We start from the raw sequence: 26,423 nt of genomic DNA, 5'->3' as shown, positions 1-26,423 counted from the left end.
TCAGGAAACAGAAAAGGCGCTAATCCAATCACCGAACGCGCACGGCCAGTCTCGACGTAAGGCCTTCTCGCTAGCCCTAGTACGCAGACGAGAACAAGTCAGGATACAGGTAACAGATCACGAGTCTCAGACTCGTGATCTGATTGGCTATTGAAACCTGACTGTGCCCGTTCACTTACAGCGCACAGGGGCCTGCTCTGTTTAATCTGAAGGCTCCGAGCAAGTTTAATTTACCTGGCAATGCAAGCTAGCTGAAATATGATTGGTTAAAAACTCTACCATAATAAATAAGTTATTTATCGAGTGGCTTTCAATGTTATTTAAAATAACATTGAAAGCCACTCAACTAAGTGGAAATAATATGACATAAAGAATACAGAGAATAATTTTGTTTACATATTTATGAAAATAAAATAAGATAAATTATAAAATAACATAAAATACATAAAAGTAAATTTACTTTTCTGAGAATGTTTAGGCCAGCAGAGAAGACCTTGCTGGCCCTCAGGGTCCGCCACTGTAATATGGTAATGCTCCTGTAATGCTACTAATGTTTCTGGTGTATTTAAAAAAATCACTTCTTGATTGCAAGTCAAAAAGTTTTATTTACATTAATTCAAAAACAATGATTCATGCTTCTTGATGAGTGCTTTGGGAGTTAACCAAGTCAGTGTGTGGACAGTCATCATTGATTAAAATGCATTTAACATGAATATATTTCCCGTGTATTGTTTGTGGTTAGGCATGCACTGTGTCATCTGAAACCTTTTTTTAGAATATTTGTAAAGCAATTTTACTTGGTGGAACCATCAAAATGTTTTTTTTTTCTGGTGTTTAATTAAATAGTCATTACACAGTCTTCAATATAACTAGTTCACAAGGGTGTGTCCAAGAAGAAAGGATTTGTTTCAATACTGAAGATCAGCATACATGTCATGCGAGTGATAGCTTCATATTTTTTTTCTTTTTTTCGGTCACAGGTCCTTCATCTTCTGGGGTTTTTTTCTGTATGTTTTACTCTGGAACAAAATTAAAAAGCAGAGAGATTTGTTTCAATTATTTTCCTCAATGCAGCCAAATCCTGTTGAAATATCCTCTGGTAAAGACTTACCCCGAACTGTCAACTTGGTAGAGCACTCTGCTCTCCCCATGGGGTTTTCTGCGACCACCTTGTACTCTCCGGTGTCCTTGGATCCGACCCGCAGTATGAGCAGAGAGCAGACTCCGCAGGTGTTGGAGATGTAGTAATTGGTGTTGGTATTCAGGCTAATGTTGTCGCGGAGCCACGTGACGTGAGGCGTCGGGTCCCCTTTTAAAGCGCAGCTCATGTAGCATTCGTATCCTTGGGGAGCGGTGTGCATTTTCAGCGGGACGAGAAACTTTGGTGGGCACTGGAGATCGCAGCTTTTGGATCGCGGCATGTTGACTGTGAACTTCTCTAAAGAAAAGCGTACGTGTGAATGATGTTCTTTTTGCACAAAAACCCGCTAGCGTACGTACCTTTCTTGATTGGTACCAGCCATTTTGGTGATTCGGTGGGTTTGGAGGAGCCCATGTCATTCTTTGCATAGACACGGAACCTGTACTCTCTGCCCGGCATTATGTTGCAGGCTGTGAACTTATTATTGAAGATGTGATCTGCCACCGTGTTCCAAGTTCGCTTGCTGGAGTCTCTCTTCATCACCATGTAATGCAGCCTGTCATCACGTTTCTCGTCTGGAGAAGGCGCCCACGAAATGGTCACCGTGCCCGGCACATTTTCTTCCATTTCCACTGGGCCCGGTGGCTTTGGCTCATCTAGAATTTCAAAGAAAACACAATGTTTTTACTCTAAGTATCTGATTCCAGGGAAGCCTCAGTGAATCCTCACCAGTGAAGTGACCATTTCAAAGTGTTAATACTTACAGAGATTTATAGAATAAAGTGTTGTAGATTTATATGTACAGTATCTGTTTCCTAAATCATTTTTGATGATTGACAGAAATCATGAATATGATCAATGTCTTCAAATATAAAAAATATTATTTTCCCTCATGCCCCCTTGCTTGTCTGTCTGCCTCACCTCTAATTGTTTGTTAATTAAGTTGATAGAATGCAAAAAACTTGCACAATGTGCATGATTTTGTGTTTAACTGCAAAGGCTGCCTTCAGTTTACAGTGGTGATCTATCTCGAATTTGGACTGTCCTGTGTAGCCTATGTCCATCGCTAACCAACAGTATATTTCACCACAGAAGTAAAATAATAATTACGGTCAAACCACAATCACATTCAAATGCCGTTGGCTTCGTAGGAACAGAACGCCGTCGTGATTCAAGGACATCTTTTGTGACGCTCACCTGTGACTCTTATTTCAATACTGAAGGTTTCTTGACCGACAATGTTTTTGACAACAATGGTGTAGACACCGGAGTCCGAGCGCTCGGAAGAGGGAATCAAGAGCTGCGACGTGCCTTCCGCATTGCTAATGGTCACCTTTTTACTGACCGGCACGTCATCTTTCAGCCATGTGACCTCGGGCCAAGGGGAGGCCTGCAGGTGATATAAAACGATAATGACCAATAGATTTCTTCGAGCATGAGTCATTCCTGCTTTTCTCCGTCTGGATGGCCCTCATTTCTTAAGACATTTACCTCAAAGTTCATTGTGAGCCGTGCTGAATTTCCGGCTTGCACCACCATGAAACTCTTAATTTTGGTGTCGGTGAAGCGAGGTCTCACTAGGAGCAGAAAAGCCCAGATTTTTTTTACAGTTTTTTTACAATGGGAAGATTTGCACAATACAAGCCATTCTCTGTATTTATCGAAGCAGGCACTTAGCTTTCAACCACTCCAGCAAAAGGGAAATGATAGTTATTCACCAGGAGGCGGCATAGCAAGGATGTAGTTATTCAGTTCTTGTGGTTCTCCCTCTCCTCCATCGTTGACAGCGATCACTCTCACCCAGTACATGGCCATTGACTTCATGTTTTTCACGGTGAAGAAATTTGTGGTGACTAAGTTGGAATTGCAACGATTCCATTCTGTGTTCTCTGCGGGACGGATCTCCACAAAGTATCCTTTGGCTTCATCCTCAACCCCCTTAATTTCCTTGGGTTTTATCCAAGACAGACATAGACTTGTGTAGCTGGAGTCGGTCACCTTGAAATCGATGGCTTTTCCGGGAGGCTCTGCAAAGCACGGTTCATAAATCAATACGACTTCTTCAGGATTGGCTTAGCAACATAACTGACTCTAAATTTCCAAGTTACCACCTACTTTTGGGATCTCTGGCAAAGACAAATTCCGAAGGTGTGCTGAATTCACCAGCTCCAGAGTTATTTATAGCTGCCACACGAAATTCGTATTCCATTCCTTCTACCACATCTTTAACAGCAAAGCCTTTTGCTGTGGCAGTTTAAAACAACAATTAAAAAATAATACTAATCATCAATAATAGATATTACTTAAGGACATATAAACTAACCTCGGATCATCTCTTCTGGCGGGTTAACTTGACCCCAGAGATTGCTTCCCTTTTTGCGCTTTTCAAGATTGTATCCAAGAATATTGGTGCCGCCTGTGTTGGCAGGAGCAGACCAGGAGAGGTTGATGCAGTCCTTGAAGGCACTGACGACCCTTGGTGTTGATGGAGGTCCAGGGTATGCTGTGTACACAACCAATCGTTATACATGAAATCTTGTAGGTTTTTGTTTTCAGCCAAAAGGCTACATACAAACTGGAAGACGAGACAAAATGAAGGATTTTCTCTGTTTTTGTTGTGTGTGGTCTCTCATATCCAAAACACCGGATTTTTCACACTTTAAGGTGCTTCGGAGTATAAGGCACACCTTATGAATGGCCTATTTTAAAACTGTTTTCATACACAGGGCGCACCACGTTATAAGGCGCAGAGAGTAGAAGCCACCATAGTGGCTGCGGTTGCGTTATGCATCCACTAGATGGAGCTATGCTAAAGAGAATACAATACAATACAGTACAGCTTTATTTGTATAGAGCTTTCACAACCGCTGCAGCTGTAACAAAGCGCTTTACAGAACATTTAAAATACTATGTCCAAGAAATCAGAATATTGATCCATATATAAGGCACATTGTCGGCTTTTGAGAAAATTGAATGTTTTTAATTGTGCCTTATAGTACGTAAAATACGGTAATCAGTGACCATGTGTAAAATTGCCGCGCGTAGACTACATTTGTGATTATTGATTCAATACGCCTGCGATGGCATTGGTTTTACCTTTCGTCCCAGCTTGAATGTCCTCCGTTTCCATCAGCTCGCTGGTGCCCATTTCAGTCTCCACTCTGATGCGGTAGCAATACCGGCGACCATGGTCTACGTCTAAGTCCCGGTATTTGGCCAGTGGACCAATGGGCCCAACCTTCTTCCAGGTGTTGCGGCCAACCTGTTGCCTCTCAAGGATATAGTTGCCTATCTTGCAGCCGCCGCAATCTTTCGGTGGTCGCCACTTAATCTCGATTGCAGAGGAGGAAGCTTCGACAATCTCTACTGGCCCCATCGGGGGAGTGGGCTTATCTGTCAAGCAATGTGAGAGGAATTAATTAGAAGCGCGAAATATTCAGCGCTGTTTGAAAATGCATTGGAACCTCCAAAGTCCAATGCCCCAAAAGCTGTACAGTTTGGATTATGTTTGACTTTGGAAGTTCCGCTGTATGTATTTTACCTCAATACATACCTAGAACAATCAGTTCAGTTAAGGCCTCGGCAGTACCAAACTCATTTTTAAGCTTCAGCTTGACTTCACCACTGTCCTTGCGCTGCAGCTTGATCAGAAGCAGACGCGTGTAGCCGTCCGATGTCTCCAGCTTGATATTGGCCTCATCCGAAAGCTCTTCCCCCTCAAGGAACCACTGAACTTTTATTGGCTCTCGTCCCATATAGGATAGCTTGAAGGTTGCTTTGTGTCCCTTCTTCACCGTGATAGGAGTGATAAAGGTTTTTAGTTCCTCCGGGTCAAATCTTGGTGGATCTAAAAATAAAGAAATAAATACAAATTGTCAACAGATATTTTAGGCGCTGTATCAATCTATTTTTTCAAAACGACATTTCATACAATGTCTGAACATTGCTTCTGAATTGACCTTCAACAACCACCAAGGCCTCTGTCTTTCGTCCATCTGCTTCAAACTTATATTTTCCGGAAAATTCCTCTGGGACTTTGTGGAGTTTTAGCTTATGGTAGCTTCCTTCTTTTATGATGGTCATACCCTCATTCGACTTGATCTGGAAGCAAAAACAATCTCATCTGAAGCTGATTAAAAAAATAAATTAAATCACTAGTTTCCAAGACGAGTTTACCTCTTCTCCATCTTTGTACCAGATACCTTCACAGTCCTCGCTGCTGAGTTTACACACAAGTTCCGCCTCTTCCCCAATGATGGCTTTGCAGTCGGAAAGACCGACGAGGAAGTGAACGCCCGGGTCTGAGGATTATACAACTGGCAAGTTAGTGAAACACAATAATTGCGGCAAGCCTCAGCATGTTGTGTTTATTTCTCAAGAAATGGACAAATTCATCCATGAAGGGGATTAATGCACATTTGAGCACACTTACCGCATGAATTGTGAAGTATTTTCCTTTTTATTTTGTTCTACATATGCTAGAATTTAGGTTTTTATGTATTTGAAGAGGCTCTGGTAGAAGAGGCTGGTGTCTGCCATTGTTTACTTTTAGAGTGGCCGTCTTCAACTTGCTTCTCTTCTTTAAGCCGGTGGAAGATAAAAATGTATGATTGTGTCTTCTCTGTGTAAAAACACTGAGCGGCTGAGTTGTCGTCAGTCTTGAAATGATCAAAGGGCCTGTTCTTGCACAGGCGTTACAGCTTCCGTCCAAAGGCTGCACACACGGTGGTGCCCATTGTGTTCATTTAAGTGATTGGCCTCAACGCACTCATCCTCAGTTAAGATGCGGAAAGCAAGCAGGATGGTTAACATGAATGCACACAAAGCACAAATGCACCCACGGCTGTCTGCAAACACAGCAGATATGAGATGGAGGTGGAAACACATACACATGAAACTGTACGTTACCTCCCGTCGTCAGGTCTAATTAAGACGCAGATGCATTGCGTGGCGCACACGAGACCCCAATATGTTTCCGTTCATTTGCCTATTCAGGCCGTAATTGTATGGAGGGCCCTCGCAAGTGCATCCAATTTGATTAGCATATCCCCAAGGCACTCAAAGGTGAAACGCACTCCTGTCGAGAAACAATGACTGGAAAAAGGTCATTTATTCGATTTGAGTTTGGGCACACATTAGATGGAAAGTCGCAAAACATATTTAAAGTCATTTTCTTATTAAATGACTTCATCATTAAAATATAAAAAGTACTTCCACATGCGGAAGGTAATGCAAGCGCGCACCATCTTACCAATGATTGTCTCCTCGATCAGCGGGCCTTGCCTTATTCTGACACGCTTGCCAGCTGGCGGCTGTTCCTCCTCCTCTTCACCTTTATCACTTTCTGCATGGTCCAATGCCAATAAATCACAGTGATGATTTTTGTTTTGCTTTTAGGCGCCATCGTGGTGTGTACCATCGATCCAGTGTGTCCAATTGAGTGATGAGTATGTATCAACACATAACACTTGTAACGTTGGCATTCAGGAGAAGCGCATTGGCAATGCATCACCAGAGTGTTAGAGCTGCGAATATTTGAAGGTATCAGCAAAAAAAATTAACACACAAAAAAAAAAATATTTCTACCTCACACATTTCCGCAAATAGTGCTGAGATCAATTTATGAAGTGCATATTAGGAAGGGATCTTTTTGGAATCATTAAACCACGTTACACTGATTAATGTTCATATCAATTGAAGTTTAATTGAAGCAGAACCGGCTTAGCTGCCTGGAACGTAAACGTTAAGGACGACATGTACTCGGAACGTCACACTTTAATTCACTTGAACGAGCGTTGACATGCTGCTGTGTTGGTTTGCAACAGAGCTCAGTTGTCACTTTTTTTTTTTTTTTTTAGTGTGTGTGTGTGTGTGTGTGTGTGTGTGTGTGTGTGTGTGTGTGTGTGTGTGTGTGTGTGTGTGTGTGTGTGTGTGTGTGTGTGTGTGTGTGTGTGTGTGAGAATCGGTTTGTACTGTTTTTCACCTTGTTGGGGTGGTTGAGGGAGGCGTTTATTTGGGGAGGACTGCCTGGCTATTAGACAAATGGCTTCTAATTGAGGAAATGTGGTCATTCCATACACAAGCCCACACATACACAATTCAGCGCCATGCTTAAATTCAAAGTGCCATTGGGACTTGGAAAACACAACTCCACTCATGGCACTCTTCATGAAAGTATAACCAAAAGATGCAAACACACACATGCAAAACATTGCAAAAAAGTGACATGTCATGTCGAATCGGTCACCATTTTCAAAATAATGATATGAGGCTTTTGTGATCATACTTTAAATTGACCATGGCAAAATCCTTTGTGGATGACACGGGCTTTACCCTTAAATGCTCAGTGCTACTTCAACATCAGTGTTTTCATTCTCCCCAAAAACACGATCGACCGTGAAATCATCTCCAGTGTGCAACCTCAGATGTTTCTTACCAACATGAGTGTCTTTGACGTCCCCAATTTTCTCTTTGGGACAGTTTTCTTTTGTCCCAGACTTTTCACTGCTTTGCTCAGCAGTTTCCTCACCATGATGATTTCCTATTGGTGATGATAAATGGCAGCTTTATATCCAGACTATTGATGTGTTGCTTGAGAAGCACTCGGACCGACAATTGCAAACTATTCTCGGGATAATAGCTTCATCGGTTCTATTGAAAGATGTGTCAGCTCTTGAAGTGGTAGATTGACTTAACGAGTGGAATGTTCTTGTATTCAGATAATGGAATCATTTGAGACCTTTATTTCAAATTGTTCATGCAAAAGTAATTTGCAGTAGATTCAACACAATGCACTCTATTCTTTGAAATGTCAAGTACCGCAACTAAAGGTTCCCCCATTTAACCCCCCTACCCCGACTAAATGCTCTAAAGCTGATCCCGGGAGATTTCTTTCTGCGATCTTCTCATGAAACAACCCTTGCTGACAACCGGAAATTACTTTAAGCTCCAAGGAAATCCGGGTCAATGCGATTGTCACATGAACAAAACGATGACAAGCAAGCGAGCCGTCTGAAGAATAGTGAAAAATTATGGCAAGACACAGTAGGTGGACTTCTGGATTGGAGGATGAAGAAATTGTCAGCTAATTAGAGGTACAAGATAAGGTAACATCTAGCCAAGTCGTTTTACTTCTCTCGAGTCTGGATACGAACAATACAACGCTGCCTGTCACAGGTCACTCCGAGTTGATTGCTGGATAGCTCAAACATGGTTGGATTTTTATGCGGTCTTTCACAAATTCCAGAACTCTTTTTTTGGTCTATACCCTGCTTTTAGTCAAAATATTCACTGTCAAATGATTTATTGACCAGGAAATTATCTTCGGGAGTTTCTTACCAACCGCAGGAGCTTCCTCATCCGGAAATTTCACTTTGGGAGGTATTTCTTTTTTCCCAGACTTTTCACTTTTTTGTTTTGCAGTTTTCTCTCCAAGATCATTGCCTATTGGCGATATCTGTGATTAATAAGCATTCCGACCAACCATCTCAAAATAGAGTTCAATTTACAGTACAACAACGAAATCAACAAATATAACGGTCATTTTAGCCTTGTAATGGTACAAGGCCTTAGTGATAATATTTTAAAAATGGGAAATCAACGCAGCTTAATGCCTACGTCTAAACTGTCAATTTCAAATTTAAATCAGTATGTTTATTGTCAAATAATTTAGCGGATATGAAATTATCTATGGATATTTCTTACCAACAGCAGCGTCTTCGGCGTCCACAGTTTTCACTTTTGGACGCTTTTCGTTTGTCCCGCACCTTTCACCTTTTTGCTTTACTGCTGTTTCCTCACCATGATCATTTCCTATTGGTGATAATAAATGACAGCTTTATGAAGAAACGAGGCTCCTGTATCTGTTATTAATATGCATTCTGTTCAAAAGGAGACTTCCGGCATACCTTCAACTGTTGAGCCCAGTCAGCAACAGGACTATATTTTTAAAAAGTTATTTTAATGTAAGTATTTTTGGAAAAAATCCATTCCTTCTAGAATCAGGTAGATTGGCTTTTAATCTTTAATCACCCAGATCCTTTTCATTCTCAAATAATTTACTGGCCATGAAAATTATCTCCAGTGTGCCACCTCAGACGTTTCTTACCGACAACAGTGTCTGTCTTTACAGTATCGTCTGCAATTTGGGTCGCCATCACTGTGAGATGTTTTTCTCTCCCCCCCCCCCCCCAAACTTTTTGGCCGTTCGGTTCTCTTGACATGATCATTTCCTACTGGTGATAATCAATGCCAGCTGGATGCAGAGCATGATTTGGTGGTTAATATTCGGCCTCATATCTGTTATTAAAATGCACTCTGACTCACATTCACAAAGGATACTTACCTTGCTCCTTGTAACTGAGCAACAGTCAACAGCAGTTGCAGTTTTTATTTTATCATATTTTGGGGAGTGAAAAATCAATCAAGTTTTAGAGACAGTTGATTGATATTTTCTTCTTTGTTAAATCTATCTTTTTTTTCGGACATGGATTGTCTGTTAAAGTAATGCTGAAAATCCATGAAAAAGCAGACAGTATTACAAGATCAGTATCATCATTAAGCAAGAGAAAGAAAACAACTAGAACCACAACATGAAATACAACTATACAGGCTCTTCAAAAAATGTACCTCATTTCATAAAAATAATGATAAAACTACAAGTTCGTTCTCAGATGAGCTTTATTATTTATTTATTTTATCAGATGCGTAAAAACGGGAAAGTTTAATGTTTTATTTAATCTTATTATTATTGTGATTTTTTTTTTTTCCTATATTTTGAGGGGGGTGAAGAATGACATTCACGAGCAATGAAAAATATTTTTCTGTGCTGGAATGCACAGGAGCATAGTCAAACAAGAGCGTGCGCACTCCATTTTAGAGGAAATTTAGTTAAAGGCATTTGAATTGAAAAGCAGGTTTGGACATGGCACCAAAAATTGGAAGAGGAATGCCAGAAGAAAAATGCATCACGTCCCCACAGAATGAACCGTTGCGAAGATGTTTTAGAATCTTTCTTTGTTTCAATATATTGAGACAATTTTGATAAATTACTACAGTAAATTCCTGAATATTTATGGTTAACATTTCACTAAAGTGAAATATTAGTGTTTGGTGTGCACCTCCAGAGCATTTTTTAAAAATTCAATCTGTAGCCATTGACTTTTTAAGGGTTGTATGATGAGTTTTGAAATGATATGTTTTGTGTGGTACATTTTAAATAATTAATCGTGGCAATTAAAAACGTTTTGGACGGGGGTGTCTATTAATTTCAATTGTTTTTTCCTCCCTCCTGTTACTTTGTCTTACTTTTCCTGAGGCATACTAATTTTGTTAGCCAAGGACATGAAGTGACTCGAATATTCATATTATAAATGAAATACATTTTTTTACCCTAGTAATGCGTCTGTAAAATTAATGACCAACAAAATCTCATCATCGTACTTACCTTTAACTTTATCTTGTAGAGGGGGACTATCACCGCTTGTTACTTTGTCTACCTCAACTGTTTCCATAAATAAGGAATTTTGCCCAGCTTCTTCATTGTCTTCACTCAGCTCTTCAACATCCACGTGAGCTCCAACTTGGAAGCTCGCAGACTCGTCCACGCCTTCTTCGGCCTTCTTAGCCTTGGCAGCCGCTTTCGCAGCAGCCTTGGTTTCGGCGGACCTCTTTTTAGCTGCCTGCGCCTCCAGCCGGGCGGCTTCCTCTGCAGCGTCCCGCTCCGATTGAGCCTTCTTAGCAATTTCCAGCCTCTCCTCCATTTCTTTCTGGTACCTTTCCTGCTGCTCCTTGGCGATCCTCAGCAAGTCTTCGTCATCACCCAATCCAGCAGTGGTGTTTTTACGAGCGGCTTTCTTCCCTTTGCTGCTAGCCTCTTTATCCGCTGGGGGATTAAAACATTAATACATTGTACTATATATATATATTTATAATTTTATAATTTTTTTTTTTTGTCAAGAGAATCCGATTTTACCAAACTTCCGGGTCACGTAAGCACGATCATTTAAACACTAAAACCAAACTCATATTTTCAGATTTGTCATGAAAAGTCAGTCCTTTATTCATGTTTTTCGGTTAGCTTAGTAAACAAGGACCATATAAATCAGTCAGTTACATTTATTTTGATTGCCAATTGAAAATGGGGACAAAAAATTCCACACGATACATATTTCTCACCTTCAACCACCAGCCAGGCGTTGCATGACTTGATGCCCGCCACAGCGGCGTAGATGCCAGCATCCAGTGGCAAACAATCACGTATGATCAGCTTGTGGATGAGCTTATCTTCCGAGACGCTGATTTCGAACTTTTCGCCATTTGACAGTAGTGCATTCTTGCCGAACCACTTGATCTCATTCAGAGGTGCAGTTAGGACGCATACAAAGAGTGCATCCTGTCGTTCATCTGCCTTGACCTCTTGGAGTTTAATAGCAAAGTCGACATCAGGTACTGGAGAATTATGAACAACATAGGAAAGACAAGCGATTATTATTATTATTAGTACTCTATTTTCCACACTAAAAGGTGCACTGGATTATGAGGCGCACCTTCAATGAATGGCCTATTTTGTAATTTTTGACATACATTGGGCGCACAGCATTATAAGACGCAATCTATAATGCATCCACTAGATGGAATTTTCACTCAAGGAAACACCAACAGAACGATCAGTAAAACGTATTTAAAAAAGCAGCGACATAGTTCACTTCACCAACAGCAAGTTATAACATTGGCTCGTTAACGTTGCACTCTCTTGCCGCTGCTCTATTTCCGTGTTAAACTGCGTGACCGATTGCCTTAAATTTGAACTCTACGTTGTCAGCATGTCTTGAGCAAGGAGTCATTTTGGGGTCGAAATATTACCGTAATGACTATACACAATGCGGGTCGGATTTTAAGGCGCGCTGTGAGCTTTTAAGAAAATGGAAGGCTTTTAGGTGCACCTTTTCGTGCGGAAAATACGGTCGGAGTATTACTGTCACCCAATCAACCCCAGTTTCATCCTATTATTCAATTAATGTAGCAATTAGATTTTTAATGGAATCGTGATGCCTGAGGGGGGGTGGTGTCTGGGGATAATGCGCTTCAGAGATGACTGTTACGCATGGTCACTTGTGAGCTGAGCTCAATAGACGGAGTCTGTGCATGTGTAAGAGATGTTAATTCCCGGCTGAAAGTGTTTTGCAGGTCACAAAAACGGGATAGAGAGTTCTGACTGCAATTCTATCATTGATGCAGTTCTACTACTGTTCCGTAATAGTGGCTCACCACCTGGTTTAAAATATGTCACGATCTTGAAGGTGTACCTTTAAAGTCGGCCGTGAATACAATGCCACCCTCCACATCCATGGAGTAGAGCACACTATCGTGTTTTTTGCCAACTTGCTTCAGAGAATGTTTTATTTCGTCACATTCTTCTTTTGTGAAGGCAACCATTTCGCCGTCCTGCAGTTGTTACACAGACACACAAACAAACACACAAAAATCCAGTGTCAAATTCCATCAATTCATTCACTGCCGTGGATGTTGATATTCAATTCAAGTGGGATCCGACCGTTCACTGCCTCCGACAAACATTCGCCAAGTAAGGTGCGGAAGAGGGTCGCTCGCACCCCTTTGTCTGTGATATTCAGGTTTGTTAACCACAGGAAAGACAAACAAATCCCAGTAGAAGCCGCCGTTGCATCAATGTGGATTTATATCAGTACAGCTTTTGAGTTGAAGGGAAAGAATATGGGGAAATCCCAGTTTATCACATGGATTATGAGAGAAAGAAATGCCAACAAGTTGGAAGGAGGGCAAGTTTAACCACCTCACACTTGAACATAGTCTGTATACATCGGGTATCAGCAGAGTATGTGTGACAGTAATTAGTTGAAAATGTTATGTCGCAATCTTGAGAAAGCATGATGCAGTTCAACGTGTGAATTTTCAACTCAAACCATGCGATGAGTCAGTGTCGCTCCTGACGTGTTTCTTAGTTGTATATCTGCCAATAGATAGACATTTTGACATCAAAAACGCTTTCTCAGTCTTGTCTTCGTTTGGCTGTCACAAAAGCTAAAAATACTAGCGTCAAAGTCACAGTTCTTCTTCATATTCTTTCTTTTCACAAAAGAAGCTTTTTTTTTCTCTGCATTTGGTCAGAAACCATTGTTTTAGGTCGAACCAACCTGAGTTGTATTCATTATTAAGGAATGAAAAAAAAATCTATTTGAAAAACAAACATTTTTACTGGTAAAATAAGAGAGTCACTTCATTCCTTTGGTAGGTTTGATGCTAATATAGTCAAAGACCAATGTTTTGTTGATCTTGTAGGATCAGTCAAAATGCTCTACAACGTCCAGGAGTAAATGAGTGAAGAACATCAGATTTCAACCTCAGCATTGTGGATGCCAATGTCTCACCTTATAAAGAAATATTTTACTATTCAGTTCTTTGAGCTCCAAGTCCAAGTCAATTGATGCTTCGTCGTCGTCTTCCTCGATGTGTTTCAGAGTATCGATGTGTGAAACAAACTACAGTACGAAAAAACAAGTAGTAATTAAAGCTGCAAGCAGAGATGAACTCCTCGTACCTCCTTTTTACGGCGAATATGGACGATATCATCTAAAGTTTGACACCACCTCATCGTACCTCCTTTTTACGGCGAATATGGACGATATCTAAAGTTTGACACCACCTCTTGTCCACATTAATTGGCTATAAAAAAAGCGTGGCGATTTGCCATCATCCATCGGTCTACTTTGGTGATTCCAAACGTCTGTACCTGGGATCCAATTTAATTTAAATGGCCTGAAAGGCACTACTTCTTTCATAACATTTAATCATGTCCAGTATTTTTGTATGTGAGGTATTTATAGTGACAGGCAGAACAATTAAAGAATGTTCCATAAGATGGCCGAAGGTACATACCGGTAATTACCTGTGTATCTAACTGTGGACACTCATCTATGCATCAATCCGTTCCTTCTCTGAATAAATCATGAACCGCCTACATTCACAAGTACATATGTGAGTACGTTGAGAGAAGATCATTATTTCAGTACATAGTAGCCTATAGATTTTGTTTGATGGTTTGCCTGAGAAATGTTTCCAATATAAAATGTGTTACTTGGCTCAATTAAGGGTAAAATGAATCATGGTCAAATATACCAGCTTTGATTTGGCCCATTATGGTGAATTCCTTGGTTGGAGCAGTGAAATTGACCGCAAATATCTGCTTCAACCCAAAGTGGCAGACTTCCTGTTTAATTTCATGCCGGCATTTCGTAGACGTTCATGTGGAGACATGCCCGCCAAGTTTCACGATGATCGCTGAATCGGACAAACTTTCTTTTTTTCCCTTCAACATTCTGTGCGGGGGCGCGATTGAGCAATTATTGGTGGTGTGGTGTTGTTGGTGATCCTGAAGATACAGATAATTACAATACACACACTTGCAGACCTGATGGAGTTTTGTTGATGAGGCCCCCTAAAAGTTGGAAGAATCATCCTAAAAAGTCATTCCAAAAGGCCCATATAAAGCGCAGCAGTACAAAAATCAATGAGATCAGCAGTATTTTTCCGATCCGGCGTGTACCTCTGCAGTGTCGACGTCTTGCTCTTGCTTCATCTGCTTCAGTTTTTTTAGCATCCCGCGGAAATTGGTGATGCCGTATTCCGCACAGATGCGCTCATAGTCTTTCTTATCTGCATTCATGAGGATTTCCCAGACCTTCTCCTCTGGTGTCGGCTCGTTTTGACCTTGCTCTCCCACCTTAGGAGCGCTGCAACAAGAAATCACCAATGAAATCTTTTTTTTTGTTTGTTTTTTTTAATGCTGATCTGATTAAGAGTTGCGTTGAACATTCATGGACAAAGGAACTGACCGTTTTTTCAGCTTTTTGCGAAGAAAGTCTGGTATATCTGAGCAGGACAGGGAAGATAACAAGATCACCCAATCATGATTGTGCCTTCTACCATCTTTGTTACTGATTTATGCTTTATTGTTGTATATATGTTAGTTGCTCCATGTACAGCACTTTGTATGCAGCAATGGCTGTTTGAAAGTGCTCTATAAATACATTTGAGTTGAGAGTTGAGAATTGTCTTGAAATAATCCACATCCCAGACCTTTCTTTGTAAAAACTGCTTACGTAAAGGAAAATCATTGTCGTGCCCAGGGCAAGTGCAGTCCAGCGCACAGGTGGAGTTTTCTTTATTTTAAACATTTTTGTAGACGGGCCTAGCAGAAATGACCTTTTGCGCTGTTGTTAGGGATGTTTTCCCCTGGTCTGAAGTCTGGTCAACTTTCTGTCACCAAGTTGTCAAGTGTGCCAAGGGTGTGTAATAGTAAATGCCCTCGGTCCGCCGAAAGGGCCAGTGAGGTGTAAGCACAGTCTGCTAAATTCCCAAACACGGTAAACAAGACTTAACTCGGCGCAAAAATGGAGACGTGCCAGTTTTTACGCTGAGCGCACGTGCCACTGTCTCGGAAATTTGAGCCCTACTTGTGTAACAGGTGCATTAAGAATGCGTCGGCTGCTCATACCTGCACCTCACTCTGCAGATATGAGCAATCAATCCATGCTGAATCGACCAACTTAGGTTGGGAATCAAACAACACAATACGGGGCCGTACAGTTTCATTAAGTGACCACACATATTTGACGAAAGAAAATGACAAACACTTTAGCAATAACTGCTCCCTCTTTGTCGTTGACTTCAAGTAGCGAGGTGTTTGCGTCACTAAAGCACGGGCCGCTTGACTCGGGATGAAGAGGAGAACCACAACCCCGGCTTGTGGGCTCTGTGGTTCTGCACATGAAACGTCCTGACAGCTCATATCCGTTTTTTTTAAAAAGAGGTCCGTGCTTTGCTAGAAGAAGAGGCAAAGCAATGTCTTAGTGAAGTACAGAAAATCAATCCATCACACCAGTCCAATGGGGGAAGCCATCAGCTGTATAAAAGCCTCGTTTTGTGTTCTGGAACTCACTATTTGCGAGCAGTAATGCCTCTTTGTTCAGTTGTCTCTGACAAAGTTGGCATGACAGGCCAGAGAATTCTAATGCATTTCACTGACTTCCTAAAATGTCCCGCTTCGATGAAAATGTATGTGTTGAATCACCAAAAGATTTTCTGTCATGAGAACCATCACGGCCCCAGAGCCATGAAAGGCTCACCCGAAAACTTAGTCACGTGTCTTCTTTAAAAATTTGCCCCATGAACTTATCATTGCAATGTTTGTCCTAATGGGGATGCAAAACATTTGTCTTTTTTTTTTTTTTTTTTTTTTATGTCACAATGTTCTCTGGTCTTACCGTCCCCATATGTCTTTTGAAGTTCCTTGGCTTTAGAGAATCCCACTGTGAACAAATATGAACATTTTTTTTTCATTATTATCATATTCGCACAGGCTGTCGTAATCCGCTGTTGTAATGTGTGGATTACCCTCAATAACATTCAGGACAGCGGTGCAAACTGCTCGTCCGTAATCATTTGTTGCATAACACTTGTAGGTGTCAGCATCCTCTGGGGCCACCTTGGGAAACTGATGAAAAAGCACATTTTTTTTTAGGATCATTGAAAATATATATTTTTTTGCGATGGCATTGTTCATCTATTTTGATTAGCACCATACCTCCAACGTATGCTCGTGCGACGCCTCGCTGTAGTTTTGCCGGCAGGTGTCCGGGTGAAAAACGATTTCTCCGTTTGTTCGGGTCCATGTGACGGTGGGTTTTGGATTCCCCACAACAATGGCTTTGAATGCTGTACTTTTACCTGGGATATATGATGATGTGTGCCATTAGGAAAGATGACCACACTATTGTTTATTCGTAAAGAGTTGTAAGCTAACCTTCTTGAATAGTAATTGCGATGGGTTTGCGGGAAAAATCCGGGGTTGTCATTCCTTCTGGAAGTTCCGCCTCAAACTGCGTGATCATGACACCTGGCACTTTGGACTTCTTCCTAATTCCTAATCAAATGGGAAGAAAATACTCACCATGGGAAATACTATTCATCAAGAGTCAAGAATATTGCAATTTGGGATGAAATTTCAGCATGAACCTAAATTCACTGTAACCTTAATTTGACCCTTTCTAGGCTTATAAATGTCTAAACCAGTGGTTCTTAACCTTGTGAGAGGTACCGAACCCAACCAGGTCATATGCTCATTCACCAAACCCTTACTGAAAAATAAGCATCGAATTCAAGAGGTGTTCCTTCAGTTGTGCCGCTGCGAGACGAGGTGTTGCTTAACTTGGCATGTCAAATCATGCAGATATGACGCTGAGTCACATCACGTCCTGTGATGCTTTTAGTACATATTCGTCTGAACACTTTCCGTTTTTTTTTTTTTTTTTTCTCGACATATTTAGCATGTATTAAAACATTCTAAAAAATATATAAAATCACACGATGTACTATCATGACCATCACATGTTGACGACTGAGCAAACTAAATTTCCCGCAGCACTGATTGGACAAGTGATGTTATGTGATCATTTGCAGCGGGCATGTCACAACTAATTGACATGTTGAGTCGAGTGTATCTTAACCTCCATGGCAGAGGCTCTGTCGAACCCCTGGGACTGATGCACCAAACCCTGGGGTTCGATCGAAACCCAGGTTAAGAACCACTGGTCTAAATGCAGCGTTCAAACGCAAAAGCTGATTTTTTTTTTTTTTTAATGAGTTGTATATTATTTTATAGGTTGAAGATGAAGTTTTAGTTTATATATTCAAAGTTAAAATTAAATATAAATCTCATCATTCAAACATTTGTACTTTTATTTTTAACTACCGGTACACTGAATTACACTGAAGTGGTATTATTCTTTGTGTTTCAAACATAATTACATGAATGTCGTTGAATTACAGTCTCTTTAACCAATAAACCGAAATGAACTGTTAATGTCTTCTTCGAAACGCAGAGACATTGATTCAACATCAGCTGTTATCTTTGTTGTGACTGTCCTCAAAATCTTGTGGACCCCAACATTGGCGAAGGTTTTCTCATAGAATCTGTGAATCTGATCACCAATCTTACCGATACGTTTCATGACATCATCTCCGGTGAACTGTTTCACAGAATTGACCTGAGGCATTGGTATAGCTGAAAGTAAACATATTTTACCCTCGATTTCAAGCACAATTGAAGCTCCTGGATCGATTTTTTTTTTTTATCCATATGGCGTTTGTTGGCTTTTGTGCTTGATCTGGTCAACTGTTCAATTTGCAATATTTGCTATTTTCTTGAAGAAATTGAACAACAAAATTCATGACAGGTGTTGAATCCATGAAGCAACCAATACATTGCTGGTTTCAAATGAGTATTTAAGCAGTCCTCGTCATTATGATGTTCACATTTTGACATAATCTGACCTAGAAGACAACTAACAATTATGCAAACAGTACATTGCCATTACAAGGTTTCATACAGGATGTTCTCAGACGGAATTCGCCCCTGAACTTAGACTGTAATTATTAGGTTGCTACAGAGACTGCAATAGTTACAGAAAGGCATCGAACTGGACATCCTCCCACATATAAAAAAAAAAAAAAAATCTGTTGTGGATTTTGCCAATCAGCTCCTTGTTAAAGAGTTGCAAGTGATAATGCTATTTCACATGGAAGCCAGACATCCTGAGGTTTTTGTGTATGCACAAAGAAAATTGATGAAGGCTATAATTTAAAGAGCAGGCACAATGGACAAGGCGGTGAACGTTTGTGACTATAATTATGAAGCAGTGTTGGGGGATCAAGTTCGCCCGATGCTAAGAATAACAGTACCGGTAATTACCGTTTCGGCAGCAAGAAGGTTACAGAAAGTCACCAATAAATTATACAGGCTTGCTTCAAGAAAGATTGACAGAAGAGACCAAATCTACGCCTGAACTCATCTTCACAAGTAACATTTATTTACTGACGTCATGTCTTCTTTTTGGAGAAATTCTGTTGCTCTTCTTGTAAAAACACACACAAAAAAACGAGTATGTTAATTCATGTTCTAAGTGCGCAACATATGATTACAGCTCGGTGACAACACGGTAACAGCGTGCCCTCCCATCACATAATAAGCAATTCACTTTGTAAGGCCAAGAGCAGGGTCGACAAATGCTGTTGGTGCAAAGTTTCGACTGCAGCAATATCTAGTTTAACAATCCACTGTCGTACATTGTGTAGCCTTTTATTTTAACAGAAGTTAAAATAAAAGCGTTCTTTTTAACAAATCCCAGCCAAGATGTGTTCAGGAATATGCACATTAAAATATGGGGATAAACATGCTAGTTTATGACCTATTCAAGAGCACTTTTATTATTAGCTGTATTGTGGCCTTAATTTGATGAAAGATTTTTAGACATTGTTGACTGGGGTGAGTGCATTGTTGAAAGAAAATTGAAAAAAATGAGTTTTGAATGTCCCGTAACCCCTATTAGTAGCATTTAATGCCACGGCAAAAAGTTACTTAGTAGCACAGTAGGCCTCAGTTGTTAGTTAAATAAAATCATCACACTAGTCATATCGCCATAAAGCAAACATGGTTGTCAACCACAGCGTCATCTAGCAGGCGGCAGCCGCAGCAGCATGCGGGCTTTTGCTTGTATTCAATCAGAGATTGGCGGAAATAGGCAAAGGAACAAATCTGTTGATTGAAGCCCACGTCAAACATGCGATCAACCCCCATGGAGTCATGCGCTTACACAGAGTGAATTGTTTGTGGAATTTCATTCGCCCTTCGACACTGCATACCTTTGTCGTTCGGGTGACCTCTCTCGGGAGCGTCGACTTAACACGCAACGGGATCGCAGGAAAAGGAACAGGACAGTTTAGAAGGAATCCCGAAAAAGCGCCACGCCACGGTGGGGCTTTGGCAGGATTGCGGACACAGACACAGCACAATATTCCATATTCACCGAGAATGGGAGGCACAGTTACAAAATACTCTCTTTAGAGACATCAGACGGACAGTGGTTAGTCACAAAATAATGAACATGGTGTCAGCGGTGTGGCTTTGGATGAATGCGATGTGCAATTTCTCACGGGAGGATTTTTTGACAGTGCTTGAGAGGAAACGACTTACTTTGGGTAATACGCAATTTCTGTCACAGCAATTTCTGTCACAGTAATTTCTGCCTCATTCCATTTTTTTCCCCGACACTCCAACACTCATTCATCCTTTGTGGAATTGCCCTCCACTGCAGTGAGGAGTTTTTTTGCTTTCAGCATCCTTATTCAGAGCACCAGATACCTTTCAGAGTCTTTTTCTGGAAAATGTCTTGCATTGTGAGAAGAGTTTCACAGCATATATTTCTTGGAGATTCATCATTATTTTGGATCGGCTTAGAAAAAAAAAAGATTACAGCTTTTCAACTTGTAGGATCCTTGTTCCAAAAGTACCAAAATGACTTTTCTAGGGGGTATTCTTCATTTCCGGGATCAAAGAAGATTATGCTGTTAAAAACTGTGCTATGATCCAAAAAAGATGTCGGTTTTACAAAACTTTGATGACTGTCGTACATTTTTCATATTTTGCCCTTAGATGACCAGATCCTGAAAACACTGCTGAAAAAATGGCACAAACAACGTGGCTGATGCAGCCTGGAGAGAGTCTCCTTCATATTGCACTTACCCTTCTGCCCGGCGGCAGTTTGATCGGTTACCTTTGACTTTTTCCACATCTTGCCGCTAAGAGATTTCCAAGGAATCTGTCAACAAAAAGAAAAGGGACATGGTCAGCATGTCTTAAGTCACTTTCAATACTGAGAATTTTCTTTTTTTTTTTTTTTTTACTACAGGTAAAATGTATTCATACACTATGAACACTCGCCTTAAAAAAACAGAAAAGTTTGACTTGGCAAGGTTTCTTCAAACCCGTAAACATGTCTCCCCCCCCCTAAAAAAAAGACCCCCCCCCCACTCTGTATTAAAGCGAATGCACTTAAGCTACATTTACAATTCTTATCTTTTTCATTTTAAACTATATTTACAGTGGGAAGAAATGTCTTTGAAGATAAAGAACAAGCATATTTAGCTTTAATATCAGATATTAATCTTGGTTAGATTAGTGATAGATAGATTAGATTAGATAGATAGAGTGACAAGGATGGACAGGATCAGAAATGAGGTCATCATAGGGACAACTCAGACAGGAAAGTTTGGAGAAAAAGTGAGAGAGGCCAGACTGAGATGGTTTGGACATGTACAGAGGAGGGACAGGGGATACATTGGTAGGAAAATGTTAGAGATGGAGCTACCAGGTAGGAGACAGAGAGGAAGGCCAAAGAGGAGATTCATGGATGCCGTGAGAGAAGACATGCAGGTAGTTGGAGTCAGAGTAGAGGATGCAGAGAACAGGGAAAGATGGAAATTAAGGGACAAGCCGAAAGGAGAAGAAGAAGAAGAATCTTGGTTAGATTTTACAGTGTAGGACCTTTAGTTACGTGTCAGCATCTGCAATGTTTTTTTTTTTTTTTTTTTACTGAATAACAATCAATTCGAGTCTACCGATTCATGTCGCCAAACTTCCTCCAAGCTTGCAGTTACACTATACAGCCAGTCGGGGGCAGTCAATTGAGCAGGATAACAACATCAGATTAGTGCTTCGCTTTGGGAATCCCCACGGCAGGAATGTGTTAATTCGGCCAGGCACTTGTTGAGGCCTTAAATAAACAAGCTGAAGAGCTCCCAGGCTTAGTGTTACAACACAGACACTATTAAAACCTCGTAATGTCAGTGCACTTGACATTTATCCTAAATTTGGCCACTCATCATGCAACATCTAAATATTCACATGAAGCCATTTATGTTCATATGAAATCCACGGGTGTGAAGCATCATTTAGGTTCACGGTAAGTCTGTCACAAAGCACCCTATGCGTCGTTTCATGCCGTGACTGTTTATTAGCATTCGTGAAAGCATTTGACCTCTTTTACGTTGAGCGACCTCGACCTTCCCACTTGACAATGAAACTCAAGAGTAGTGGCGGCTATGCATAGATTTGGCAAAACAACTGATTATTTTCTGTTAAGTGGATGTGAAACTTGACATGAAAAGCCTGCGCCTTAACATTATGGATTTCCGATTTTAAAACCCGTAATCTTGGGTTGCCCCGGGAAGAACTGGAAGAAGTGGCTGGGGAGAGTGAAGTCGGTATTGAATGGATGGATGGACGGGTGGACACTTGAAATTGCATTGTGTTCGTTTGTCCTCCTTCCACTTGGTATTGAGATGCAATAATTAAAATGGCAAAATCCAGTGAGATTTCCCGTGACTTCAAAGAGAAGTGATTTTTCTGAAAGCTAATCAGGGTTGTTGTGTTCGCAAGTATATCATTAGACATTATGAATGCATCAAGTACATTTCCTGCAATGCATTTGGGGGGAAACACAGCAGGCAATGGTGTCCTCGAGCGGCAATGCTGGCTCTTGTTGGAAAACGCATTGATGAATAGAAAACATGCCGCAAGAAAGGCATTGCTTGGCAGTGGGCTTCTTTTCATTAAATGCACTATCCCCTTTTTACATTTAAGTGTTTGGCTGAGGCTCCCATCTTTTCATAAGCAACATATTTTCTTGAGATGAAAAGTGCATTACAGGCAAAAATTTTTGCCAGCCTCTTTAGCTTTGAATCCAAAGAGGCCATTTATACCCTGCCGTACCTCGACTATCATTTTATTACTTTCAGAACCAATGCAGTCGAGCCTCCCAAAATCTGTATTCTCAGCAACATTGTCACAAAAATGTGCCGTAAAAGTCAGCCACTTCAAAACAACAGTATGTTGCACATACAGCACATTTGACAATAAAGTTGTACTTGATACTTACTTGATACTTGATTAGCATGTGTCGTGACATTTGTAAAGGATTAACACTTGATTCTTTTGCTTTTTGCATTCTTTGCCATGCCACCAACCACACAAACATGTATTCCTTTCAGCACCTGTTTCCTTTCCGCTATGTCAGGCATCATGAACAAGGGCGAGTTTCCTTACTACAGTCTATTTTAGATTTATTTTACAGCAACTTAACAGTGTTCTGGATGGCAGGTACGACTGTTTACAATTTTACATGCCATATTCCACAAACACAATATTAATCCGATTACTGTGTTTGAACTGGAATTATGGGTGTTTGTAGTTGCTCAGATGTTGCCTTTTAGACTGACTGCGAAGAATATTAGAGAGTGTTTGTTATTGGCTTTGACTTTCACCTGTAAAAATGACATTTGCTGCTAAGCAAGCATGATGGGTCCTGTTTTCATTCCGAATGCAAGTCTACCAGCCTTAACTATGCGCATGTGTGGACTTTTCCTTCTTTTGATATTTTGCTGGACTTTGTGCCAGTAAAAATGGATGAATTGGGGCATTGGAATGTCGTGTTTTTCAGGGCAGTCATTGCAGTGTCGCTCATTTGCATCAAAATCACGGCAGAACGGAGCACACATGCCCAAGTACGCCATGCATGACATTGGCAGGTAAATTGCAACAACTTTCCTTTCAGAAGATGTAGTCAGCCATGTGCGTGTGTGACGTGCAATTGAGGACCATCAGATCGTACATCTGAGTGTGTCCAGAACCCCACCAATAGTCATGGGGTGCAATTAAAATATTTTTAAGATCATAATGATTATAATTCGATCGATGAATTGATTTCTGCAATATTTCAGAGGGCTTATCCCATGCTGGTGTCATATTTATGAATACAAAACCATGAGGTCTGAACTGAACACATCCACATCAACACCAAAATTGCATATTGCAAATTAGATCACCTTTTAGTCTAAAATGTACCGGTACTCTACTTTTTATCACCAAAATAAAAGATGTGCTAGGCGGTGCAACAGGAGCGCCCAGTGAGGTGTAACGGATCTGCCAAATTCACCAACACGCTGAACTAGACCACTGTCCCGGCACAAAAATAACGATGCTCTTGTGTTTACGCTAAGCGCAGACTACTTTCTCTCACCAAATTATCAGGTGCGTCAGGAGTAAGACCGCTTCATGAGCCGATTGGTGGCGACAGGCTCAACACAGCCCCAAACACATGAGGCTACGCCCATCTTTACGCACAGGCACTAGTCTACCAAATAAGGGCCTGAAGAATAAAGAGCTGACTAAGGGATAAAATTAAACCATTCTAAAGCTGAGAGAAAAGAAAAAAAAACATCAGAGCTATTGCACAAACATTGGGCATAGCCGATCAAACAATTCCTGAAAAAGAAAGAAACTACGGGTGTACTGAGCGATAAGATCGAACAGGTCTGCCAAAGGATATCAAGAGCAGTTGATGGCAGAAACATTGTGAGAGCTTTGAAGAAACGCCCAAAGACAACAGTGACATCAACCTCCTATATACAGTATACATATACATATACAGTCAAACCTCGGTTTTCGAACGTCTCGTTTCTCGACCAAGAATTTCGAGTTTTTATTATATTAACAAATTTCGGTTCTTGAACAAACTGAGCGCACTTGAATGCACCACTTGACTCTTCTCGCCTTTCTTACACGAGGAAGTGACGCTTCCTCATGTCGCTTTCCATTGTGAGCAGACGTGTTCAATAAACATTTTTTTTTAAAAAAGATCGTGGTTTCGGTTTTGAGATATTTTTTTCATTTGGAACTCTCCCCATTTTTATGAAAAAAAAATCTAGTTGTTTAATTAAATATGTACTAATGGCCTTGAACCATGAACAATAAAGATGTTATCATAGTCGACCCAATCAGATTTTAGAAGCATCTTTTTTTTTTTTAATGACATTTGTCAAAACACTGCCCCACCTACAACTAAATCATCTCGAATGTCTTTGGCCCACACTACGTGACAAGTGTTGGTGGTCCAGCCACCTGGCGACTGTAGCTCCGACCGCAAATGCTTGACAGCATCTGCGTCCGCTCAAATGTTCTACACTACATTTCTTGGCTTGGCAGAACTTGGCCCCGTTGACAAGACCTCGCGGTGATAAATGAGCACTAATGGGCATATTTGAACTTCCCAGTCGATTTCCACATTTAGTTAATTGCGGCGGGCTGACAAACTAATCCATGCGGACCACGTCAAACGGAGGGAAAAAAAACTCCCAACAACAACAGTTGGTTATTTGTGGCTGCGAACTCCCGGCTTTGCTTCAGAGTGACGTTTGACTTGCGAGCCGGTATTGGAACATAACGTGCTTCATGTTTGCAGCGTCAGTGGTGTGAATAGTGTCAGCTGCTTGTTTGTTTTCAGTGTGAAAAAAATATCTCGTTTATCCCAACTCTAACCCTCGCTTCTGAAAGGCCACGTATCAATTTGATACCACCGTCTAAAGTTCATCAGGCCCTAACACCCTCGCAGCTCCTGACTCTCACGCTCTGCGCTGCCTGGAAGCAACTTACCAGTTTAGAAAGCGTGACATTCAAAGTGAGAAAGGCTCTACGCATTATTAAATTGATTTCAAGTCAAATCTATATCCCACACCCTGCCTTGGGTGGACATCTAAATGATCCGTGTGGGAACTGAATATGTTGTAACACATAAAACTCCATGTAAATACTGCCAGTAACTTTATTGGATTTTTTTTAAGATCAAGTGCTGGCTTATATTCATCACCCGAGTGTTTTACAATGTAAGCTGTTTACAGTGCCTATTTGTATTCCTACCGGACAAAACCCAGAAATAACAAACTGCGATACATTTTCCTCATCTTCACCTTGAGGGCCACCTACCTGCTTACAGTCCTTGTTGCTTTGAGCTTAACTGCTGTCTGCTAATTATTCAATAGATCCCCCCTCGGCGGTGTTTAGGTCTGCGCTTGATGCTTCTTTTCCTGTCCGCTGCCACAAGCTCTTTAGATTTTTTTTTGTCTTTACTCCAGGAGACGTAGACTGAGATTGGGTGGATGGCCATGCGGCGGGGAGGGAGGCACCCATGAAAGGGTGGGTCATAGAGCAGGTTAAACACCTCTTATGGAATTGTTTGTCCCTAATAACCGTCACACGAATTGAAGTGAAGCGTTTCTCTTACCAGGGTGAACTATATATTTAAGCACCTTTAAAAACATTTTAACTCTCCTGATTTGCGATACTTTTAATATAAGAAGTGAAAAATACATTTTTGCTGTGGTTTTCTGTGTGTGAACAAAAATGTGAAGCTAGTTTGTGTTTTTACCATTACATCAATGAACGGGTCCTCGCACCCCCTTTTTCTGAGCAAATCTTTGAAATGATTTGAATGCATATTTTGCCATATTAGAAGGCGAAAAGCATCATAATCTGTCTCCAATACCTGGTTCTGATTGGGAATAATTTGGGTTA

General features: G+C 40.8%; 1 protein-coding gene across 5 annotated transcripts; it reads right to left on the bottom strand.

Moving 5' to 3' along the window:
* Positions 1-585: 585 nt before the first annotated feature.
* On the bottom strand, positions 586-26,004 carry LOC109508373 (immunoglobulin-like and fibronectin type III domain-containing protein 1). 5 transcript variants are annotated; one of them, XM_019858316.1, is made up of 29 exons: positions 25,836-26,004; positions 20,760-20,835; positions 19,880-19,915; positions 16,983-17,102; positions 16,764-16,906; positions 16,574-16,673; positions 16,444-16,488; positions 15,013-15,049; positions 14,724-14,910; positions 13,549-13,659; positions 12,448-12,586; positions 11,318-11,590; positions 10,587-11,024; positions 8,846-8,953; positions 8,480-8,584; positions 7,578-7,682; positions 6,393-6,485; positions 5,318-5,442; positions 5,101-5,242; positions 4,695-4,988; positions 4,238-4,534; positions 3,465-3,644; positions 3,257-3,385; positions 2,860-3,168; positions 2,633-2,718; positions 2,339-2,531; positions 1,501-1,797; positions 1,112-1,438; positions 586-1,019 (listed from the first exon to the last, which is right to left on the bottom strand). In XM_019858316.1, exons 2-29 carry the CDS (start codon positions 20,806-20,808, stop codon positions 1,015-1,017), a joined length of 4,473 nt encoding a protein of 1,490 aa, XP_019713875.1. In that variant the 5' UTR covers positions 20,809-20,835; positions 25,836-26,004; the 3' UTR covers positions 586-1,014. The 5 variants fall into 5 exon arrangements, with proteins under 5 accessions (XP_019713875.1, XP_019713890.1, XP_019713898.1 ...); XM_019858331.1 differs by lacking the exon at positions 8,480-8,584; XM_019858339.1 differs by lacking the exon at positions 13,549-13,659 and having other exon boundaries at positions 25,836-26,003.
* Positions 26,005-26,423: the final 419 nt, after the last annotated feature.

The sequence above is a fragment of the Hippocampus comes genome, unplaced genomic scaffold, assembly GCF_001891065.2.
Source record: "Hippocampus comes isolate QL1 unplaced genomic scaffold, H_comes_QL1_v1.1 scaffold17, whole genome shotgun sequence".
In the NCBI taxonomy this organism is placed as follows: Eukaryota; Metazoa; Chordata; class Actinopteri; order Syngnathiformes; family Syngnathidae; genus Hippocampus; species Hippocampus comes.
This window is presented reverse-complemented; position numbering and strand designations above follow the sequence as displayed.

Coding starts and splice junctions, on each gene's coding strand:
- LOC109508373 (XM_019858316.1), bottom strand. CDS start 20,808: ATGTGGAAAAAGTCAAAGGTAACCGATCAAACTGCCGCCGGGCAGAAG. Junction 13,660..14,723: donor AAGACGTCGACACTGCAGAG/GTACACGCCGGA, acceptor TTCGTACTGTAG/TTTGTTTCACACATCGATAC. Junction 8,954..10,586: donor TCTACAAGATAAAGTTAAAG/GTAAGTACGATG, acceptor TATCACCAATAG/GAAATGATCATGGTGAGGAA.